A 19,543-nucleotide genomic window follows, 5' to 3' on the forward strand; every position below is an offset into this window, starting at 1 on the left:
ATCAAAGTCAATATTCGAAGTAAAATACACATTGCTATGGGTTATTAATTGCAAAATGGTCTTCTTTTAAACTGGTGTATCAAAACCTTGGGTTGTCTGCTTCCCTACACCTGACAAACCCATCTTTTGTTGTTCAGAAAGCCACCAGAGCAGGAATGTTTTCTGCGCAAAGTGAGACCTGCAGAGTTACCCTCTGAGAGCTCACATCACCGCAGAGTGAACTTGTTTGGCAAGGGTTTGATCGTATCAGGTGTTGATTTTTCATGCAAAAGGTCCCGCTCTGTAGTTTCAACTGTGGAACTGAGACGTGGGGATTGAGTCATGATTTTCTCCAGGTGCAGGAGCAACAAGCGGCTTTTATCCAGGTGGACACACCAGCCACACAATCAAGCAGCCTTTCTAACGGCACCTCCACACTCCAATGCTGATGCTCACTCAGTTTGAATGGGGGAGGAATACCAGAAATTTCACACCTCTGTGTGGTTTTGAGATTACAACTTCCTTTACCATCTCTAATGCAATATTAGGACAGTAAAATCTGCTAAAATAGATTTTGATGATTTCTTTTTAAAGGAAAACATATATTCTCCAATAAATAAGACAAATACGTTTTTCTTTCACTAGAATAACTTTCAAACAAAAACGGAAGTAATATTACAGAAAGGAAAGTAAAAGAGATTTACTTTCACAGATTAAATTCTTTCTCTCAACTGACCCAGCATGAAAGTGAAATGAAAGTTTTATTTATTTTTTGTCTACAAAGAACCATATTGTGGTAAAAGTCATAGCTCATTGTCATGATAAGAATTTAAGTCTTTTGTGATAAAAAAGCTTATTTGAGCTAAAATTCCACAGATTTTTAGTAGTGTCCTTGCAGAAAATGTTGGAATTGATCTTTTCAGACCAATCCTGTAATTATTCATCTTTATTTCTTTCCAAGTAGCAAAGTTTCTGCACTATAGGGATTATAATGAATGGTCTACTTTTGAAGTTATGTCATAAATAGGCACAATAAGCAGGATAAAAGTGTCAGAGATAAATTTGTCGTCCAGTCTGACACATTAATTGCATTCACAGTAACTATAGAACTTGTTTGGAACATGTTAGCCACGGTAGCGTATTTACAATAACACCCAAACTTGTTTGCGTAAAAAAAATAGACTGAGGTCAGAAGGATAGCCAGCTCTAAAAGCTACGGTTCCTCCTTGAAAAACGCTTTGGGACACCACTACAACTTCAAATGCCCCTGAAGATGGGAGGAGCCTGAGGGGTAGGGAAGCCAATCGGATTCGACCTAAGACGAGAAAATGATGATGCTCAGTGTTTGTCTGAATTTAAATGGTGAAAATTCCTTAAAAAAAACAATTTAGTTTAGTTTCAACTGGATACAAGTAAATGGAACAAAAAAATCCTCCTAATATTAGCAGGAATCAATTTATTTAAAGAGATTCAGCATAAACCGTAAGGGATTACGGATTTGACCGGTCAAGGGCTGAAGGTCAGCATTGTGAATATTTGTTTTTCTAATTGATTAAAGAGCTGTGTTTTATAACACACATGATATTGAGGTCAAAGTCCAAGACATATTATACGAGGACAGATTAGGTCCTCATAATCCTTGCCCATATGTTGTTTTTTTTTCTTCCTATGTAACCTGTTCTGGATGGAGCCCATTTGATTTCTTGTTTACTGGAGCTACATTAATTAAATGTATTTTTTTAAAGGTTTTGGGTGAATTAAACTGTTTTTCTTTGTGTTGGAAGAACAACAACTATTTTCACTCATTTAATCTTGATTTCAGTGCCTCAGTGGTGGGATTATTTGGAGTTTTTTCAAATAAATGAATGACTTTTTCTCTTGTATCTAACCTGAATGTGCCCAAACTGGAAGTTGATTTGCAACTACTAGTTGCTCTCCTGAAAAAGAGGTTTTAATGCTTCACACTTATTAATCCATCTGTACCCGTGGACTCATTTTTTATGTCTTTTTCTTCTCTTCAGCGATAGAGACCCAGAGTACCAGCTCAGAGGAGATAGTGCCAAGCCCGCCCTCGCCCCCCCCACCGCCCCGTGTCTACAAGCCCTGCTTTGTGTGCCAGGACAAGTCCTCAGGGTACCACTATGGTGTCAGCGCCTGTGAAGGCTGCAAGGTGAGCCTCCCAGCCTGCCTCCGAATCTGCCACGCAGGCATGATCTTCATCGATCATGCAGCTGTCATGTGATTTGCATGCAACGGAAAGTGATGTGCGACGAGAATATAGATTTGCATCCGAGTGATGAGGGAGTCTGAATAGGAAAGTCAGAAGAGTTGTTTGTTTTTGTTTTTCAGAGACGGTATCAGGGACTCATCTTATCACATGTTTTCTTGCATAACCATCGATGTGAAGTGGACGTCTCTCTCTCTCTGGCCTCTTTCAACACTCGTGCTAGCATTCCTTGTAAAACAAGATAATCTCATATGACAGACGGGGCTCTTGTCATGCGCAGTTTGGGAAGTCCGTGAAGATTTTCTGCTTTCTGAAGGTTGTTCGCTTTGCTGAATTGCGAAAGATCAATGGCGCCCTGTTGCACAGGTGCTAAAGAGGCTTCGCAACCCCCATCTGCTTTATTATCAGTTGATGGCTGCTGTGCGTGCGTGCATGTTCTCTTGCTAACACAGAACTCCTTATCCTGCTGCTGTCAAAAGGCGGATATGTGGTTGCTTAGAGGAGGATGCTGAGGAAGAGGAGGGATCCGCGGAAAATTAAGATAAAATGTTATCACCATAAAGGCAAAAAAGAAAATCATTTTTTTTTGCAGATGATATTGCTTTATTTGGAAGAGACCTTCTGTGTGGGTGCAATTGTTGCTGTGGACGGGGTTCAGGGGCTGCAGCTGAACTCACTGACACCGACGGGAGGCCAGTGAGGGCCTCAGCGCAGGGCGGTGGGTGGGGAAGGGGAGTGCGCGTATATCGCACGCCCATAGCCCTTTAAACACCAACCCTCCGAGTGATCCGTGAAACTTAACCCACTTCCCCAATGGAACATATAAAAACTCAACAGCAAATCTGGGCCGGCTCCTGTTCCCTTTTTCTGCAGGCGTCCAAAATGCAGTTACACCCAACTGCACAAGTGTTCTTCCAATACTGTGGAAAGATCAAAGGAGGTGTGCAACCCTTTGCATGTCAGTGAATCCGATAGGAAAGTCAGCCTGAGCATGTGAGGAGCTGGTTTGATTGAATTTCCTCTGAAGTATGTAATCAGATTTCATAACCCATGTTTCAAAACTTTGAGACAAATATTTTGGTCACGAGGAGTAAGTTGAAATGGGTTCAGCTAATGCATTTTCTCTGCAGCTGCACGTCATTTCACCTTAATGCAGATGTTTGGGGCGGTGAGTCACAGCAGAGTTTTGCCGCTGTAGTTTGTATCAATATTTTCTGTGACCCTGAGCAGTTTTTCTGAACTTCTAGTCTCAGGTTACGTGCTAATGGGTTACATACCAGTCGATGTAAAGTCTGTAGAGCTGCCCCCTTGCTTCCCACCAACACACAAGCATTCACTAATTAGGGAAGCATTGCTGCTCTGATAAGCAACTGTAAGGCTTCAGAGGGATGTCTTCTAATCAGAAAGATACCCAAACTATTAATATGAATTAGAAGATCTTTTTTTTTTTAGCTAAACAGGAACTTGTGTAGTGTGAAAATGTCCCACTTTCTTTATCTCTGATCATATGATGTGTATGTTTTGGACTAATCATCTCCTGTACCCCATTGGGGTGGCCATGGTGCAGCGGTAGGGCGGTCGACCCATGATCTTAACATGCAGGTTTGATTCCCGCCATGTGTCGAAGTGTCTTTGGGCAAGACACTGACCCCACCATGCCTCTGGTGGCAAGGTGGGGTTCTCTACCAAATCCTATTTTTGGTGTTCGGTAGAGAACATATAAGAAGAAAATAGGATTGTTGGGATGAGGGAGAAAAAACGCAGAAATGCAGAAACTACGTCCTAAAAATGGTTAATTTATTTTGGCTATAAACAGCATAATCATAATTAAAAGACAACTGGGAACACTTTGAAAAAGATCATGACGTGTGAGGAAAGGTTAGCTTGACCTTCATTCGATTTTTTCTTTTTGACTGTGGCGAGTTATTAATCTAAAATGAATGTAAAACAATATTAAAAGTTTATCATCTTTCAACAATGTGTGCACTAAACGCAGAGAGTAAAAAAACAAGCCTGCTCATGTGATGTTGTCAGTACAGTGACAGTGTTGCTAATCAAATTCTCAAATTTGAAATATCTGTCCCAGCTTCCTGTGGGTACGGCTGATTTCGGAATTGAGTCATCTTCATGTGTGAACTGGTTAACCAGCTGATGTTTTAATTTGTCGGTTCAGAAAAATGGGTTCAGCAGCTCAGATCAGCTGCTGGAATCCAGCCGCCCCTTTGATATCTGCAGTGTTAATTTAAAAAATGGAGGCTGCCTTTGCCGTATCTCCAACTTCAGAGGAGATGACTTGGCATAGCCTGGTTAATAATTCAAGACTACAGGCGTGTGAATGTATATGGCGCCTCATTGGAGACTGGGGTAAGACGGGGGTTAGCTGCTTGAGCTGTGCTGCAGCGTGCCAAACTACAAAAGCATTTCCTGGGGGGCTGCAGCGAACGTAGGAACCAGGGGGTGCGTGCTGAGCTCTGCTGCATGGAGACTGCTCGTTCGTTTGTTGTTCAAGCTCTACCGCCTGCACATACTTACCAGGAATCCCCTGCAGATATTAACACTTAAGCATTAAATATGCATGCCCACCCCCTCATGTTTATGTTTTTGTCTTGGAGGCATGGGAATGCGGAGAAAAACGATATGTCTTCCTTGTGTTCACTGCATATCAGCCCCGCATCTCCTAGTTTGAACGTTCGTCCCCTCTTTGATTTTTTTTTTCTTCTGCTAACTGTCATACCAGACGCACGTCTGCTGTGGGGTGTGGTTTGCAGCGTTTGCGGTTTCGGGGGCGCAGCAATGATCACACGTGCAGGATCCCAGCGGGAGGCTGGGAAGGCCTTCTTAATCTGGGAACAGCAGGAAAGTCGTGGAGGACGGGATTCCTGCGCTTCCGCGTGAACTCAATACCCCCACTGCTCCCAAACATTGCATTCTTGCATCCCTCCACACACTTGTACAGTAGCCCACGAACACACGAGGCTCATCAAAGGTCACCGTGAAGAACGCTGTTGAAGGGCGCACAGAACGAGTAAACACAATTGTGTTGTTGCCCATCTGTGCCCCCCCCAACATTCTGGCAGCTCTCATCTCCTCCAAACGCTGCAGGGTGGCTGTCAGACCCGCTGAGGGCTCTTGTCGCCCGTTGGATTAAGTGCTGATACAAAAAGAGGCTTAAAAGCCGCAGGAAGCACCGACTCCGAGGAGAAAAGAGAGAGGGGGGGGGGGGGGGGCTGGCAAACCGTTAGCAACACCCAATCAAGAGATGCGAGGGGGCACCTGCGCTTTGTGGTTTCAGGAGGGAGTGGGTCAATCCCCTTATGACCCCGAGGTCTGGGTCAGGACACCGGATCAAAGAGGAGATGATGGACGCTCGCACAGAAACCACAGACTAATCCCACCCCCACCCCCTCCCACCCCCGGCATCAGCAGACACAAATAACAGCAAAACGACAATCCACCTCGTCTTCACCAGAATGTCAGAACCGCCTTTGATGTCACCATTTCTGATTGACACACTTCCAATGAAAAGGTTGTGGTAAACACGCATAAATGTGCGTTCAGAGCTGTGGTGTTGACACGTATCGACACAAATGACAACACTTTCTATGTACAAAACTCCTCAACCTTTTGCGCAATTATTGTAATTCCAACACTTAAGTGTTGCACATCAGCACAAAGCTGCTTCCCTCCACATCAGAATCAGTTGGAATTACGTTATTTGCGCAAACGGTTAAATCGTTACGGTAATTCAAAGAGGGTGAACATTGGAGCTAAAGCTTCTGTGTTGAGCGCTCACTCTGAGGTTATGTAGGAATTCACTCACTGATCCTTGATTGCGCTTCAGTTGGGCCACTTGGAATTTCGGAAATTTCCCAGAAATCTCTGAGGAAAACGAGTGTGCATCGATGCCCACCAGACTCGCAAATATAGACCACAATGCATTGCGTTAATAAAAGGTATATGCATTCGTTTTTTTATATATCATCCAAGTTTTCATCATCAGAACAGTGGATTTATGTATATTCTCATTAATTTGAATGGGTTAAATCTTTGATCGTGAGCAGATCTTTGTTTTCCGTCTATGATACTGGACTCACTTTTCTACACAAGTTTGAAATTTGAGTTTAAAAGTGAAAAAGCTGTAAAAGTGTTTGTCAGTGAGGAGTTTTACAGCCCTAAAACATGTATATGGATAGTCATAAAATAAAGAGGGCTTCTTTTCCAGATCTCTTATAAACGAGGAACCATTCGGACACAGCCTTAAATAGAAACCATCAAAACTTAAAGAAGCATGGCAGGCCAGGCAGGCTTCCCTTTTGTAGTCCATCTGAAACGGGAGTCACTTCCCCTCTGTGGTGGTGGACAGGAGATGTGAGAAGAGGCTGGTGATCTCCAAAGGACAAACCGTAGGGCTTACGTCCACCGGCCATCTGTCGGCTAGCAAAGCTAATCCTTCGGCGTGGGATGAGGCTCCCTGGAAGCTCCCCCTCCCTCTCTTATCTCCCGCCGCCGCTGCCCATCAAAACATTACCCACTCGGTTACATCAGTCCTGACCTGTGGCGCTCTCATCCACAGCCAGGCTCGCTGCCTGCTTACCCACTTGTTCTTGATTTGCATTAACCCCTTTTTTTTTTATCTTTTTGACACACATGTTTAATCAACAGAACCACTGGGATTAACGCAAATACTTTCTTCTCCTCGGTCGCATGGTATTAAAAATAACTAGATGCTTCTCCGCTGATTTGTTATTGTTGTCGAGTGTCACATGGGTATGTGTTTACAACGCCCCAAACGAGAAAAATAGAAGGAAGCTTTGGAATCATGTTTGGTTTGACATTTGCAGAGAAAATTCCTCTGGTACATGAATTTATTTGTGTTTGTAATCCCAAGGAATCAGAGGAAACTTTTGGATTTAGGAGGACAGATGCATTTATTGGCCTTACACAACCCTGTGATGCAGAACTCTTCCTGCACGCCTCTGTCTGCTGGCCTGGATCGACAATGACTTATTTGAAGCTTTCTGAACTGGGTCACAGTTGTGTGCCAACCACGTGGCTTTTGACCTAAAACCCTTTGAGGCTTTTTAACATCTCAAAAGCATTTTCTTTTTCCTTTAAACCTTATATAGACAAGCTGGTGGGCAACATTATGAGCCTATACGACTGTTGACAGTACAGTAGTTCTTCTGGCAAATGAGCAAGCTCCGCTGGTTTTCTGTAATAAACTGGAATGCTGTTGGCTCGGGGAAGAAGCCACCGCCATTTCCGGCTTCATTTCTAAATGGAATGCGCCATATGTCTCAGATTAAGCCCTTTATGGACTTAACTGCTTGATGGTTTAGTGCTTTTCATCTGCATCGGTGTGTGGTATTGTTGGCTTTTTCCTAATATCAACCCCTATTTCATCCTGAAAAACATGCTGCTTTGTTTTACCTGGATTAAAGGTGTAGCAGCATCCTATAGAGCCGTGCTGTGGTTTGTTTAGCCTCACCGCTGCGTTCTTCTGCCACGCAGGGCTTCTTTCGGAGAAGCATCCAGAAAAACATGGTGTACACTTGTCACCGGGAGAAGAACTGCATCATCAACAAAGTCACCCGCAACCGCTGCCAGTACTGTCGGTTACAGAAGTGCCTGGAAGTCGGCATGTCGAAGGAATGTGAGTAAAGATCCCCGTTGTTCCCACCTACACAGGATCTCATGTTGTTGGGTTTAATCGCAGTAGTTCAGAGTTTGTTCTCCTGCTTGCAGCTTTTAATTAATTTGGTTCAATTTTTGTGTTTTTCAAGGCTTTAAAATTACAGCTGAAAATCAATGCAGTGGAATAATTCTTTATTTGACTGCTGGGTTTATTGGTTCGATTTTTGACCGTAGAAATAAAAGCGGTCAGAGAGGCTCTGTGTCTCAGGAGATCAGATTTTGTTCTTCTTTTTTTAAATACAATCTTTTTGCTGCTCACAATGAGCCTAAATAAACACATTTATTCTTAAAAAGATGTAATAGACCAAAGATTTTTTAAGAAGGGCCTGAGAAGTTTCAATTAAATCTGAGCAAAATAAACTTTTTTGTTTGTTCCGTTGCTAGAATTAGACAAAAGTTAAGTTTTTATGGATTTCTGCCTTAATTCCATAGTTGGCCTTTTCATACAGATTTCATAGATTTAAATAGACTTTTTAACAGAAAAAGAAAGAAGTTAATACTTTTTTTGTTCTTATTTAACCTTTTAGGACCTCAATTTATCTCCTTGTTTCCCTTAATCATGTTGTGTGGGTTACCTAAACTTTGTCATGCTTGTGGTGTTTTAGTTTTAGGCTGCAATAATAAAATAATGAATGATTTGGTTTAGATAATGCACTATGAAAAAAACAATATTTTTTTCTTGTTTTTTAATCATAAATTGAGCCAAATTATACCAAAACTTGACTAATCCAAAAGGTACAACACATTTCATTGACGGGGAGGGAAAAACAATGAAAATATAAAAAGAAAATAAGTAATTTGTGAATTCTGAAGCTTCAATAACTGAAAACCTTTTCCAGTTTTTTTTGTAAGGTCATCAAAAGGCTGAACCTCTTGTTTGTTGGAGTTTATTTTTAAGATTTTCAAAAGAAAAGCAGTATTTTTTTCTTCTTCTTTTACCTAAATTGACAAAAAGAAGCCCTGAACCAGATGATTTGTTTAATGTTTTTTCCAAATACTAAGATTAGAAAATCCACTTTGAGGGTGTATCCATTTTTTCCTGTATTAGAGCTTTAAAATCCGGTTACAATTTTCAAAACAAAAATAACAAAAGTATATTTTATATCTTAATACTATATGCTTGTCATTCATGATGTATTTCTGATGTGACAGTAGTAACTGCAGATTCAAATCTCCACCCACGCTTTGGACAGTGATTTTCTTAAAAAATAAGAAATAAATGAAAGCTCTGGCTTTAATTCAGGTGTGTGTATTCATGGCCAATTGATCTTTTTTTTTCAAGACTGTCCATCGTATTGTCCTGTGAAATCATGAAGCTGCCATTATGTCCGAGATGGATTCCTCATCATTCCTGTGAAAGCTTTTCCTCCCCAGCTCTTCCATCCATCAGCTTCCCACAAATCCTATTTTATTTCAAATGATTAGCTGCAGCATTAGCCCGGTGAGAGTTTTGTCTGCGTTTGGTTGTTTAATCTGCAGGATAAACCGTGTTGGTAGCAGCGAGGGCAGAAGCGATGGAGACGGGCAGCAACAGTCGCCGTGTCTCCAGACTTGGCAGGCCTGGGTGATGAATATGTTCTCACCTGCCGAGAGTGAAAGAGCAGGCGTCTGCTCCCATCATTGCACCCCGGGGGCTGTGTGAACACACACACACGGGCAGTCAGACTTGATGAAGTAATTGGTGGAGGTGTGACCACGGAGAGCTCAAAGGCCAGCAGGGTTTATACCTCACCTGATCACATGACGCGGCGGCGCCCGCAGCCATGAGCTATAAATGCACTGCGTCCTTTCTCCCCACCTGCCTATAAACACATTATGTCTTTGCTACTGATGCCCCCCCCCCCCCTCCATATCCACAGCACTGTTGCTTACAGTTAAAAAAAAGTTATCCTCTGAGCTCCTTACCTTTGAACGGTGCCATTAATCATAGTTAGAAACACCACAGCAGCCAGTTCTTTTACACCCAATTTCACTTGGTGGCAAACAGCACAAAAGGTGGAGTTAGAGTGCCCTCTAGTGGTAGAAAAACTAAACTTTTGAAGAATTTCTTTTTTCGAAGGGACTCCTTTTTTGCTAATCATGTCCGATAAATACACCTCCTGTTTTATAATAAAGCCCTGTTCAGCCCAAACATTTTGTGCAGAGTGGGCAGATTGCTCGACTTTTTGTCACAGCAGTGACTTTGGCCCGCCAAACTGGTCTGGGTCGGTGCCGGAGGCAGCGGAGACGCGAACCATCTGCAGCCTGCAGGGACTCTCCGACAGCACGGGGCACGCGCCCGTCAGAGCGCTCGATTATGCACGCTCACCCGCTCACTGCGGCGTTACGCAGGTTCAAGGTGACAACACGGAGTGGAGTGAATTAAAATGCAAAGAAAGAAAGAAAAAAGATAAACAAGAAAGGAGCTGGGACGGTTCCACATTCAGAGAGCGTGCACCCACACATCCAGAAGGCTGGACCCCCTGCTAGCACGGAGGGACGTCCGGGTGACCTTATGTATGCTGGCAGACAGCTCCAGACAACAGCTCCAGGCTTGCTGCCAGGTGGCAATGCCAAGTAAGACTGCATCAGTGAGAAAGGCGGATTGTTGGGAGCAAGCAGAAAGTAACAAAGAAAGTGCTCATAATGTCAGTTCAGCAGTTACCTGGCAGGGTTTGGTGGAAGCAGGTGACTTCTGATGCCCCGAGTGAAAGGGGACGCAAAACAAGGCATTACAAAAAGAATAGACTTAAGGTCAGATGATGAAATACATTTCGATCAGTCGTGCACTGCAAAAAGCGAATCTTAAGTAAACACTCCTGGTTTCAAGAAAAATAGATATTTTCTGTATTGCAAGAAAAATAATTTTATCTATAAAGTTTTCAGTTTCAAAAACATCTTTGTTAAGAGAACATGTTTTAGTGACTCGAATTCTTTATTAGAGAATAAGAATTCTTGCCCCATCTTCAGACATTTTCTTTCCTTATTTGAATTTTGTTTTCAAATTTTACAATTTTAGTTCTTTTAAATCTATTTCTAGGTGGTTTTTTTTAGTGGGAATAAATGCTTTTACTCAGTTTTTTTACTTTAAAAAGACCCTGATGTGAACAAATCTAGCTGAGTTTGAAGGAACGGTTTCTTAGTTTCATTTGGCACACAGCAGACATTTGGTCTTACACAGAGATGTTCAACAACAACGTTCTTTCTTGTAGCTCAGGTTCTGGACTTGTCAGTTTTTTTTCATCACTTCTGGTGGGGATCGGTCAATCTTTAGAAGTGGGCGTGGTTGATTATGTGATGTAATCATTGATTGCATATGAGAACTGGAGTGAATGGCCCCTCACCCCTGATGTTCCAAACAGGAAGTACCCGCTGGCTCCAAGAAGCCAAAATCCCATAGACTTAGAAAGAAACGGCTGTTATTCAGTCCTTCTAGTGTCAGAAGAACCATTCTTGCTCTGATACCTCTTTTAAACACGTTTTTGATAATTTACCTTTTTTATATATTTTTTTTTTCTGTAGTGCAAGTTATTCAAATTATAAACTGACCAATCAGACCTCAATTAAAGTGGGCGGTCTCATTTCAAATGTTTGATTGACAGATTCTCCTGAGCCTCCTTTCAAGTGGTGTGGACTCACTCGTGATTGGTGAGAGTGGTTGCCATAGAAACGATGGCTCAGACCAACCCGAACCAATCACTGCTTACTGATGACTTCTGGTTCCAACATGGCGGGGTCTGTATAGCAAATAAATGGTGATTTGGTTGAAGCCAGAAGTAAAAGTGTTTTCTGTGGGTGACGCCGCTCCCTGAGTCTGGTGTTCAGTGAATGGACAAAATTAACAGATTTGTTTTTAAATTAACAAATTGGAGTCCACTTCTTCACGAAACGTCCCCTCCTCTTCCTCACTTTTCTACCGTAAAAAGGCATTCTTTGCCTTTTTCTGTCCATAGTCCAAACCATTACCCTACCACTGCCGTGTTTGACAATGTATTTGCTCTGTTCTTTCATGAGCATATTGTAACACAAAGTCCTTTGGGATTTTCAGAGGAAACTTAGCATCTGAGCTCCCTAAAACATTAGCAGTGCTTTCATCGCCGTAATTAGGATCTCCAGAGTTTGTAGAGTCCAATCATTTTTTTTTTTTAGCTTTCAGTCATTTCGTTGGGCGTTTTTACCCTAAAAACCTTTGGATGTTTTTCCCCCAAATGGTCCAACAACAAGTCGCTGACTGTGGCAGCGGACACAAAACAAAAAACCTTGAGGGGAAATCATATCTTTAACCTACATTTATCCAATAATACTAGACTGGTTTCATTTAAACCAGTGTCCTGTCTTCAGGTTTCACTGACGTATCAAACTTCCGATCAGGCAGAGGATGTCCTCAGGTTTTGCTGTGGATGTAGATCGCTTCAGGAGGAAGTACAGTCTCATTTATGCACATTTTGATCTTGGCGAGGTACAGATCCGCCCTTCTGTGGGACTTCTGTGTCTTTAAGGGATCATTAGATGCAAAACTGTCTCCCCTTTTATCTTAGCTTTCTACTTAAAGCTTCAGGCGTCTCAACATCAAAGCATCAAGGTGAAGGCCAATTTTTGCTTGCAATCCCAGCAGCTAATAGACAAATAATCTCTAGCAGATGATGTTTTTGTGACATTTCAGCAGAGGATGGTTTATATTCTCTTGTTTGAAACATTTTTTTTTATCTTAAGTCCTTTTTTATGCATTATGGATGACGGTGCGACACAGACGCACATCTTCCTCCCCGTGTTTGTTGAAGTTCAAAGCCGCCTCTCTTCTCCTTTTATTTGACAAACTCACAAAGTTTTCATATGTTCCTCGAGGAAGGTGCCATGCAGGCGTAGAAAAAGTAATAAAAGTTCAATGAGATGAAGCAGAGGGTGATGGAGAGCGCTGCAAAGCGAGGACAGCGGCAGGCGAAGGCGGCAGAGTCCCGGCCCAGGATGAAGGCTGTAAGGGGGTGTGGGCGAGAATGAAATCTGGAGTTGGGGTAGGAGGAATGAGGAACTGCCGATGAAGGCTTTGCAGGAGCAAAAAAAAAAAAAAAAAGGGGGGGGGGGGGTTAACGTTGACATTTTTATCTTTCCGTTGAATTTAATCTGTGTGATGGACGAGCTGCCAGCGCTTTAATTTTCCACACACGAATTATCCCAGTCCGCCCACCTCCCTCTGTCTTCCACACAAACAGCATAGCGGCGAAAGCCACGACGAGAACGAACGCCGCCACCGTTTTCTGTCCTCCCGTCGTTTGGAGCCGTCTTGAAATCTGCAAAAAAAAAAAAAAAAAAAGAGTCCCGTAGGCTTGATTGAAGCTTAAAAAAACCCAGCTTCAACAAAAACAATAAAAAAAATCGGAGCCATATTTCTTTCTTTGAACCCCCCCCCCCCCCCCAAGTTATTGCATGTGGCAATTCAGCATGACAGATCGGCAGTCATGCCTAATAGTTCTTTAATGGCTTCATTAAACTGTGTTGTGCGGCTTATGATTGTGCTGCCAATTTGTCAGTGCCGGTAATGTCTGGGCACCAGGGATGCCCCACTTTTATTTGTGAATTAATTGCACATGGACTCCGTTGCAGCCCCCCCCCCCCCCTCCCCTCCCCTCCCCTCCCCTCTCACCATCACCAACTGAATCCAAATCAGCTCCACAAGCGGCGCTGGCCCAGATCTGCTGAGCAGCTTACTGGAGTTTTACATAACCGGCTTCCAAAGCCGGCTCTGGTGAAACGGGGTGTTCCTCGGCTGGACCGCGTCTGCGACCTTCGGGGGGGGGGGGGGGGGGGGGGGGGGGGGGGGGGGGGATTTCCATCCTTTTGTTGTTGTTTTTTGATGGGTGTCAATAAAGACGCTTCTTTAGGTTCCTGCTGCTTATCTGTAACGTAATGCAGGATCAGCCACCCCCCCCCCCCTCTCCCGCCTTTATCCTTCCATCAATGTTCTCCCAGGAAGGGAGGCCTGATGAATGTGCAGCCTCGCTTTGGTGCCCCCCCCCATCCCCACCTCGGCCGGCCTCGGTCCAGGCCTCTCTGTCACCCTGAGCCTGAACAACCTCAGCCGTCAAGGTTGGGATTAAGACGCCCCTGACCTTCGATGATATTAGGAACAGTGGATGATATAAAAAGGGGGGGGGGGGGGGGGTAGGCAATTATGAAGCAAACTATGGGAGACGACAGTGAGAGCTGTATAAGCAGAGAGAAGGAGCCGCCAGGCTTCTTTTTTTTTTTTTTTTCTTGCAGCAGAGCCTTCTTAAAACCATTAGAGGTGGGATATTTGTCATATTATGTTATTAGATTAGCTGGGACCCCTAATGAAAGCTGTGGCAACTTGTCAGCCTTATGGATAGCTCCGCTCCCCACCTCTATTTATCAACCGGCACCCCCGTCTCGCCCCAGTCCACCCCCCACCCCCCCAGCCTCAGCACAAACACACACGGGCGCGTCACAGCCGGCGTGGATGGGCTGCGAGAAATGGATCGAGCTCGTAATGAGATCTCGATGCTAAACACCCCCGCCTGGGGCTTTTCTGTCATTTGGAGCGAGCACACTGGTTTCAGCCAAATCACCCAGAGGGAAACAGAGGTTCATGTCGAGATTTTTCTCCCCCCCCCCCACCCTCCTGTCCCTCACAACAGCACTTCCTGGATGGCGCTGTCTCGCAACATTAAGATGAAGCTGCCGTTTCTCTCCCAGTTTTTCCTCCAAACCATGTCCGTAAATCTCCCATCTACGAGCGTTGAGTCGTAGAAAAGCGTTGAAAGCGAAACAGAAATGTGTCAAAAGTGATTTCACCACGTCTGCTGTGATGTACGGATGCATGTCTAGAGCATGGGCTTTTTTTTTTTTGTCTCCCCTTCTGCAGCGGTGAGGAATGACAGGAACAAGAAGAAGAAGGATGAGAAGAAGCAGGAGTGCACGGAGAGCTACGTGCTGAGTCCCGACACGGAGCAGATGATCGACAGGGTTCGCAAGGCACATCAGGAAACTTTCCCCTCTCTCTGCCAGCTGGGCAAATACACTACGGTCAGTAGCACAAACCGGCGCATCTGGAGGTTTTTATTTTTTTTTACTACTTTCAGGAGTGCACTGATTTGTGAAAACGTTTGGATTTGCAGTCTAACAGCTCAGAACGCCGCGTTTCCTTGGACATTGACCTGTGGGACAAGTTCAGCGAGCTCTCCACCAAGTGCATCATCAAGACGGTGGAGTTTGCAAAGCAGCTGCCCGGCTTCACCACGCTCACCATCGCTGACCAGATCACTCTGCTCAAGGCCGCCTGTCTGGACATTCTGGTACAAACTCGGAAACGTTCAAAAATGCTCTTTATTTAATCACGCCGCAGCGTCAAAACACGTCTGTGCTCCTCAGATTCTGCGGATCTGCACACGCTACACGCCGGAACAGGACACCATGACCTTCTCCGACGGACTCACGTTAAACCGGACCCAGATGCACAACGCCGGCTTCGGCCCGCTCACGGACCTGGTTTTCGCTTTCGCCAACCAACTCCTCCCTCTGGAGATGGACGATGCAGAGACGGGACTGCTGAGCGCCATCTGCCTGCTGTGTGGAGGTACTACAACCTCCAGTTTCCCCGCCCACTCAAAGTCCATAAACGGAGTTCAATCACTTCATTTTTTTTGTTTTGTTTTTTTCACAGATCGGCAGGACTTGGAAGAGGCAGACAAAGTGGACGTCCTGCAGGAGCCACTTCTGGAGGCGCTGAAGATTTACGTGAGGAAGAGAAGGCCCCACAAACCGCACATGTTCCCCAAGATGTTGATGAAGATCACCGACCTGAGAAGCATCAGCGCTAAAGGTCTGTTTTCTGATCATTTTTTTTAGCTGTTATCAATGCGGTGATCATAATTGAAAGGCGGTCTTTCAATTACGATCACCGCATTTTCTGCACGATAGGACGCACCGACAATGAAAGGTCTATTTTTGAACGTGTGTCATATATAAGGCGGATTATGCGTGACAAAGGAGTCAGAGAAAAGTCAGACTTTATTAACTCCATTTGCAGTAATTCTGGTAATTGTTTGTAGCACGCTACATGTTAGCCGCATCAGCGTGTCAACTATCCCTTTAACTCCTTATTTGCATCATGCAAAATAACCAGACTAGTAAGATAAGATAAGACTTTATTTATCCCACGATGGGGAAATTATTTTGTCAGCAGCAGCAAAAAAGACATACAAATAGCAAAAGTGGTAAAAAAGACACTATATATTTAAAACATAAAATTTAATAAAAAAAAATTTAAAAAAATGAAAAAGGGCTTCTACAAATATACACCTTGGCTGTCCGAAGATACATAAGCACTTATTGTAATAGTAAAATCTGTCCAACACAAAAGGCCTTCTTCAGCTTTCATCTGTTTGCTCAGTTGTTGGACAGGACAAGTTAAAAACCAAAAAATGTTATGCCACTAAATACAAACTTTGCTGGGACTACACAAACTCAGTCTGACTGCATCTCGCAAAAGAAAAAACACATTTTGACAGGAAGCACAACCAGAAATAATTCATATATGAGACGCTGAGGATTATTTTTGGGGAAAAAAGAAATGAAGGCGTTTAAGTGCGCTATATAGTGGAGAAAATATACAATATGCTGTTTTTAGCTGAATTTAAAATAAAAAAAACCTTCGTCGTTCTCTAAGACATCGTTTCGTTTCTACAGAGCGGCAAGAGTTCATTTACCTCTGATCAGTGGGCGGGACTGTTTCCATGACTGTTTCCCCCAAACACCATTTTTTTCGTCTGCCCCTGATTCACAATTTAAATAAAAATATACTCGGGAATGCAATTCTAAGCTTAAACTTCTTTGTATATCCTCCATCGTCAGAAAATGCTGTAAGAACATGCTAAAAACCCTGTTTTCATTCATCAGGTTTTGAAACTAATCTTTGACATTATTGACTATGAAACCATTTCTTCCGACTGTCTCTCTGCAGGAGCCGAGCGCGTCATCACCCTGAAGATGGAGATCCCCGGCTCCATGCCGCCTCTCATCCAGGAGATGCTTGAGAACTCGGAGGGCCTGGAAAGCGGGGCTGTGGGCGGCCGACCCAGCGGCGCCCCCCCTGGCAGCTGCAGTCCCAGTCTGTCCCCCAGCTCTGCCCAAAGCAGCCCCGCCACCCAGTCGCCGTAGTCGCGGCTCACTGTTAGATTTTCCTTCCTCCTCTCCGTCTCACACGCCGGCACTCTGACGGGGGGCGGTGGGGACTTGTCCCAGCAAGTCCCCACCTTCCCGATCTGTCTCGGGGCACTGCGGGGCTCTAACCAGGTGTGAGGCGGGTTCGGGCCCGGCCGGCCGGTGGGGGGCCTCAGAGAGAACACACCGTAAACACTGCTTACGCCTCCCCCTCCACTCTCCTCTACACCTCTCTCCGAAGAACTGATGGAAAACAGGCGTGGGCGGGTTCTGAAGGATCCGGGGAGCTGAGCTGAGCTGAGCGCGGCACAGCGGGACAAACAACAGAACAAGGACTCTGAACGCAGACTGACTTGACAAACACCAGACACTTTTCGTTTTGTTTCTCTTTAGTTGTATTCTGAGGCAGACTACAGCTTAGGGACTTTTTCAAAAGACCTCACTCCTCAAAGACTTTGGGTCTTTTTATTTTTTTTCCAATAAAAAAAAAAAACAGATTTCGTACAGAAGATATATAAATATATATATAGAAAACTTAAGGAACTATTGTGATGGGCATGTCCAGAACAGAATTTCAGGTTGGACATGTTTACTGAGCTGAGATTAGAAGTTGTTGTATTCCTTCACCGTTTGATTCTTTTCTTACCTCTCGAGTGTAATAAGAGAGATGTTTCAGTTTGTATATTGTCCTAATTAACAAAAAAACAACAAAAAAAACATGAATTTCCTCTCGAGTCTGCACATGAAATCACACAGACACACAAAAAAGTGCACAGAAAACCAGTGAGTATCACCTCCTATTCCAGATTGGTTCTGTTTGCAAATTTTTTTCCCTTTTTTCTTGTCGTTTTCTTTCAAGAGAATGAAAAAAAATGATTAAACTGATTGTATGAACGTGGTTGTATTATATGGTCACAGGTCCTTTCAAGTAAATCAAATTAATGAAGATTCATTATTAAGGTGTATTTTAAGTGGCCTTTAAGTTTGTGTATATAAGCTGTATTCATTTCTTTAAAACTATGAAGAGTTTTAGGCTTCACCTGTTTTTTTTAATGCCTTTTATGTGTTTTGTTTATAGATTTGTGAGTCATGAAAATACATTTTGAGCACATTGTACTGAAGGAAGTTCTTTCATGTTTTTTGTCCTACAGAGAGTAGTGGACAGACATTTCACAGATCACTGGCTGTTCAGAATGTGGCTTTTTTTTGCCAACGATGTAAACTTTTTTGCCCCTTTTTCAATTTAAAAAAAAGTGTTTTATGTACAGTAGATGACAGAGTAGCACTCCCGCTGGGGCATAGCTTTTTTTTTCTTTTTTTTTTTTTTCCTCACCCCTGCAGCATAAAGAAAATTGGTGCGATAGATGTCATCAAGCTTTGAAGAGAAGATGTGAGGAGCGGTGTACATCGCTGTTCAAGCCAGTATGTGAAGGTCCCAAAATAGGATGCAACCCCCCCCCCCCCCCTTTCATTCCTGGAAACCTGTGATAGTAACTAATGACTTTTCTTTTTTCTTTTTCTTTTTCTTTTTTTTTGCTGGATCCTCACTGTTTCACCAAAAACGCCTTCACCATGAATTCATCTGGACCATCTTTACTGTAAACGCACCGATGTCTCAGGAAGGAATCATTTTTGTGTGCTCAGCCTGTTATTTGTATATCTGTGATGCAAACCCCACCCCCCACACCTTTCCCCCCCCAAGCCTCTGATCACAAATGCACATGTGGACACATTTCTGCTACTGAGCCCCTTGAATCCCCTCCATTCCTCCCTCCCTCCAGCACACACAAACAATCACCCAGCATTGTTAAGGTCTGCCAGACCAGGACTGGTGCAGAGAGACTCGGCCCGCCGCAGTCGTCTCCTACTTTTTGTTTTTTTTGTACGGTTAAAAAAAGAAAAAAGCTGCTTTCATCCTTGCGGATTTACTTGTCCAGAACGGCGCACAACGTTTCCCTCCACAGCTAATCTGGAATAGCAAGAGACACACCATCAGTTTGAGAAGAATATGTTGCAATTTTGTCAAGATTATCAAGGAACTTTAAAAAAAGACAAAAAAATCTAATAAAAAATAATAAAACCAACATTTAATAATTAAATGTGCGTGTCCCTTGTGTTTTCTTGTGCCAGCCCCACTTGGTGATAAGCTCTTAGAAACTTCTAATCAGGAAATGATCATCCACTAGAGATTGTCTGCACTAATCAGAATCTTCATTAAAACTAGATTAGGTCATAATCTTGTAACCCAGAATGTTCCTTAATTTCTTAAAACTCTATTCCAGGCTAACAAAATACAATCTGCTGAAGGGATGGCTGGAAAGACAAAAACAATAATTTGAGGCAATTAAATTCTGTTCACGTTTACAATTTGGAGGAAAATTGGATTCACTATTACTGCAGCAAAAAAGAAGAATTGTATTATTCCTGTCATGTTTGATCTTTTATTTTCAGCAACTAATATGAAAATGCCACATTTAAAATCAGTGA

At 43.4% G+C, this 19,543-nt stretch overlaps 1 protein-coding gene across 2 annotated transcripts in view; it reads left to right on the forward strand.

Annotated features, from left to right (window-relative positions):
• The window catches only part of raraa (retinoic acid receptor, alpha a), a 177,862-nt gene extending 158,707 nt beyond the window's left edge, over positions 1–19,155 (forward strand). For both annotated transcript variants that reach the window (XM_011487934.4, XM_011487935.4), the window contains 7 exons: positions 2,001–2,149; positions 7,718–7,859; positions 14,760–14,920; positions 15,013–15,189; positions 15,266–15,470; positions 15,558–15,716; positions 16,857–19,155. In XM_011487934.4, the coding sequence (XP_011486236.1) occupies positions 2,001–2,149; positions 7,718–7,859; positions 14,760–14,920; positions 15,013–15,189; positions 15,266–15,470; positions 15,558–15,716; positions 16,857–17,053 (1,190 nt within the window). In that variant the 3' untranslated portion in view covers positions 17,054–19,155. The remainder of the gene's footprint in view (positions 1–2,000; positions 2,150–7,717; positions 7,860–14,759; positions 14,921–15,012; positions 15,190–15,265; positions 15,471–15,557; positions 15,717–16,856) is intronic.
• Positions 19,156–19,543: the final 388 nt, after the last annotated feature.

This window comes from Oryzias latipes, chromosome 19 (assembly GCF_053564925.1).
Source record: "Oryzias latipes strain Hd-rR chromosome 19, Olatipes_Hd-rR_3.1".
Taxonomy (NCBI): Eukaryota; Metazoa; Chordata; class Actinopteri; order Beloniformes; family Adrianichthyidae; genus Oryzias; species Oryzias latipes.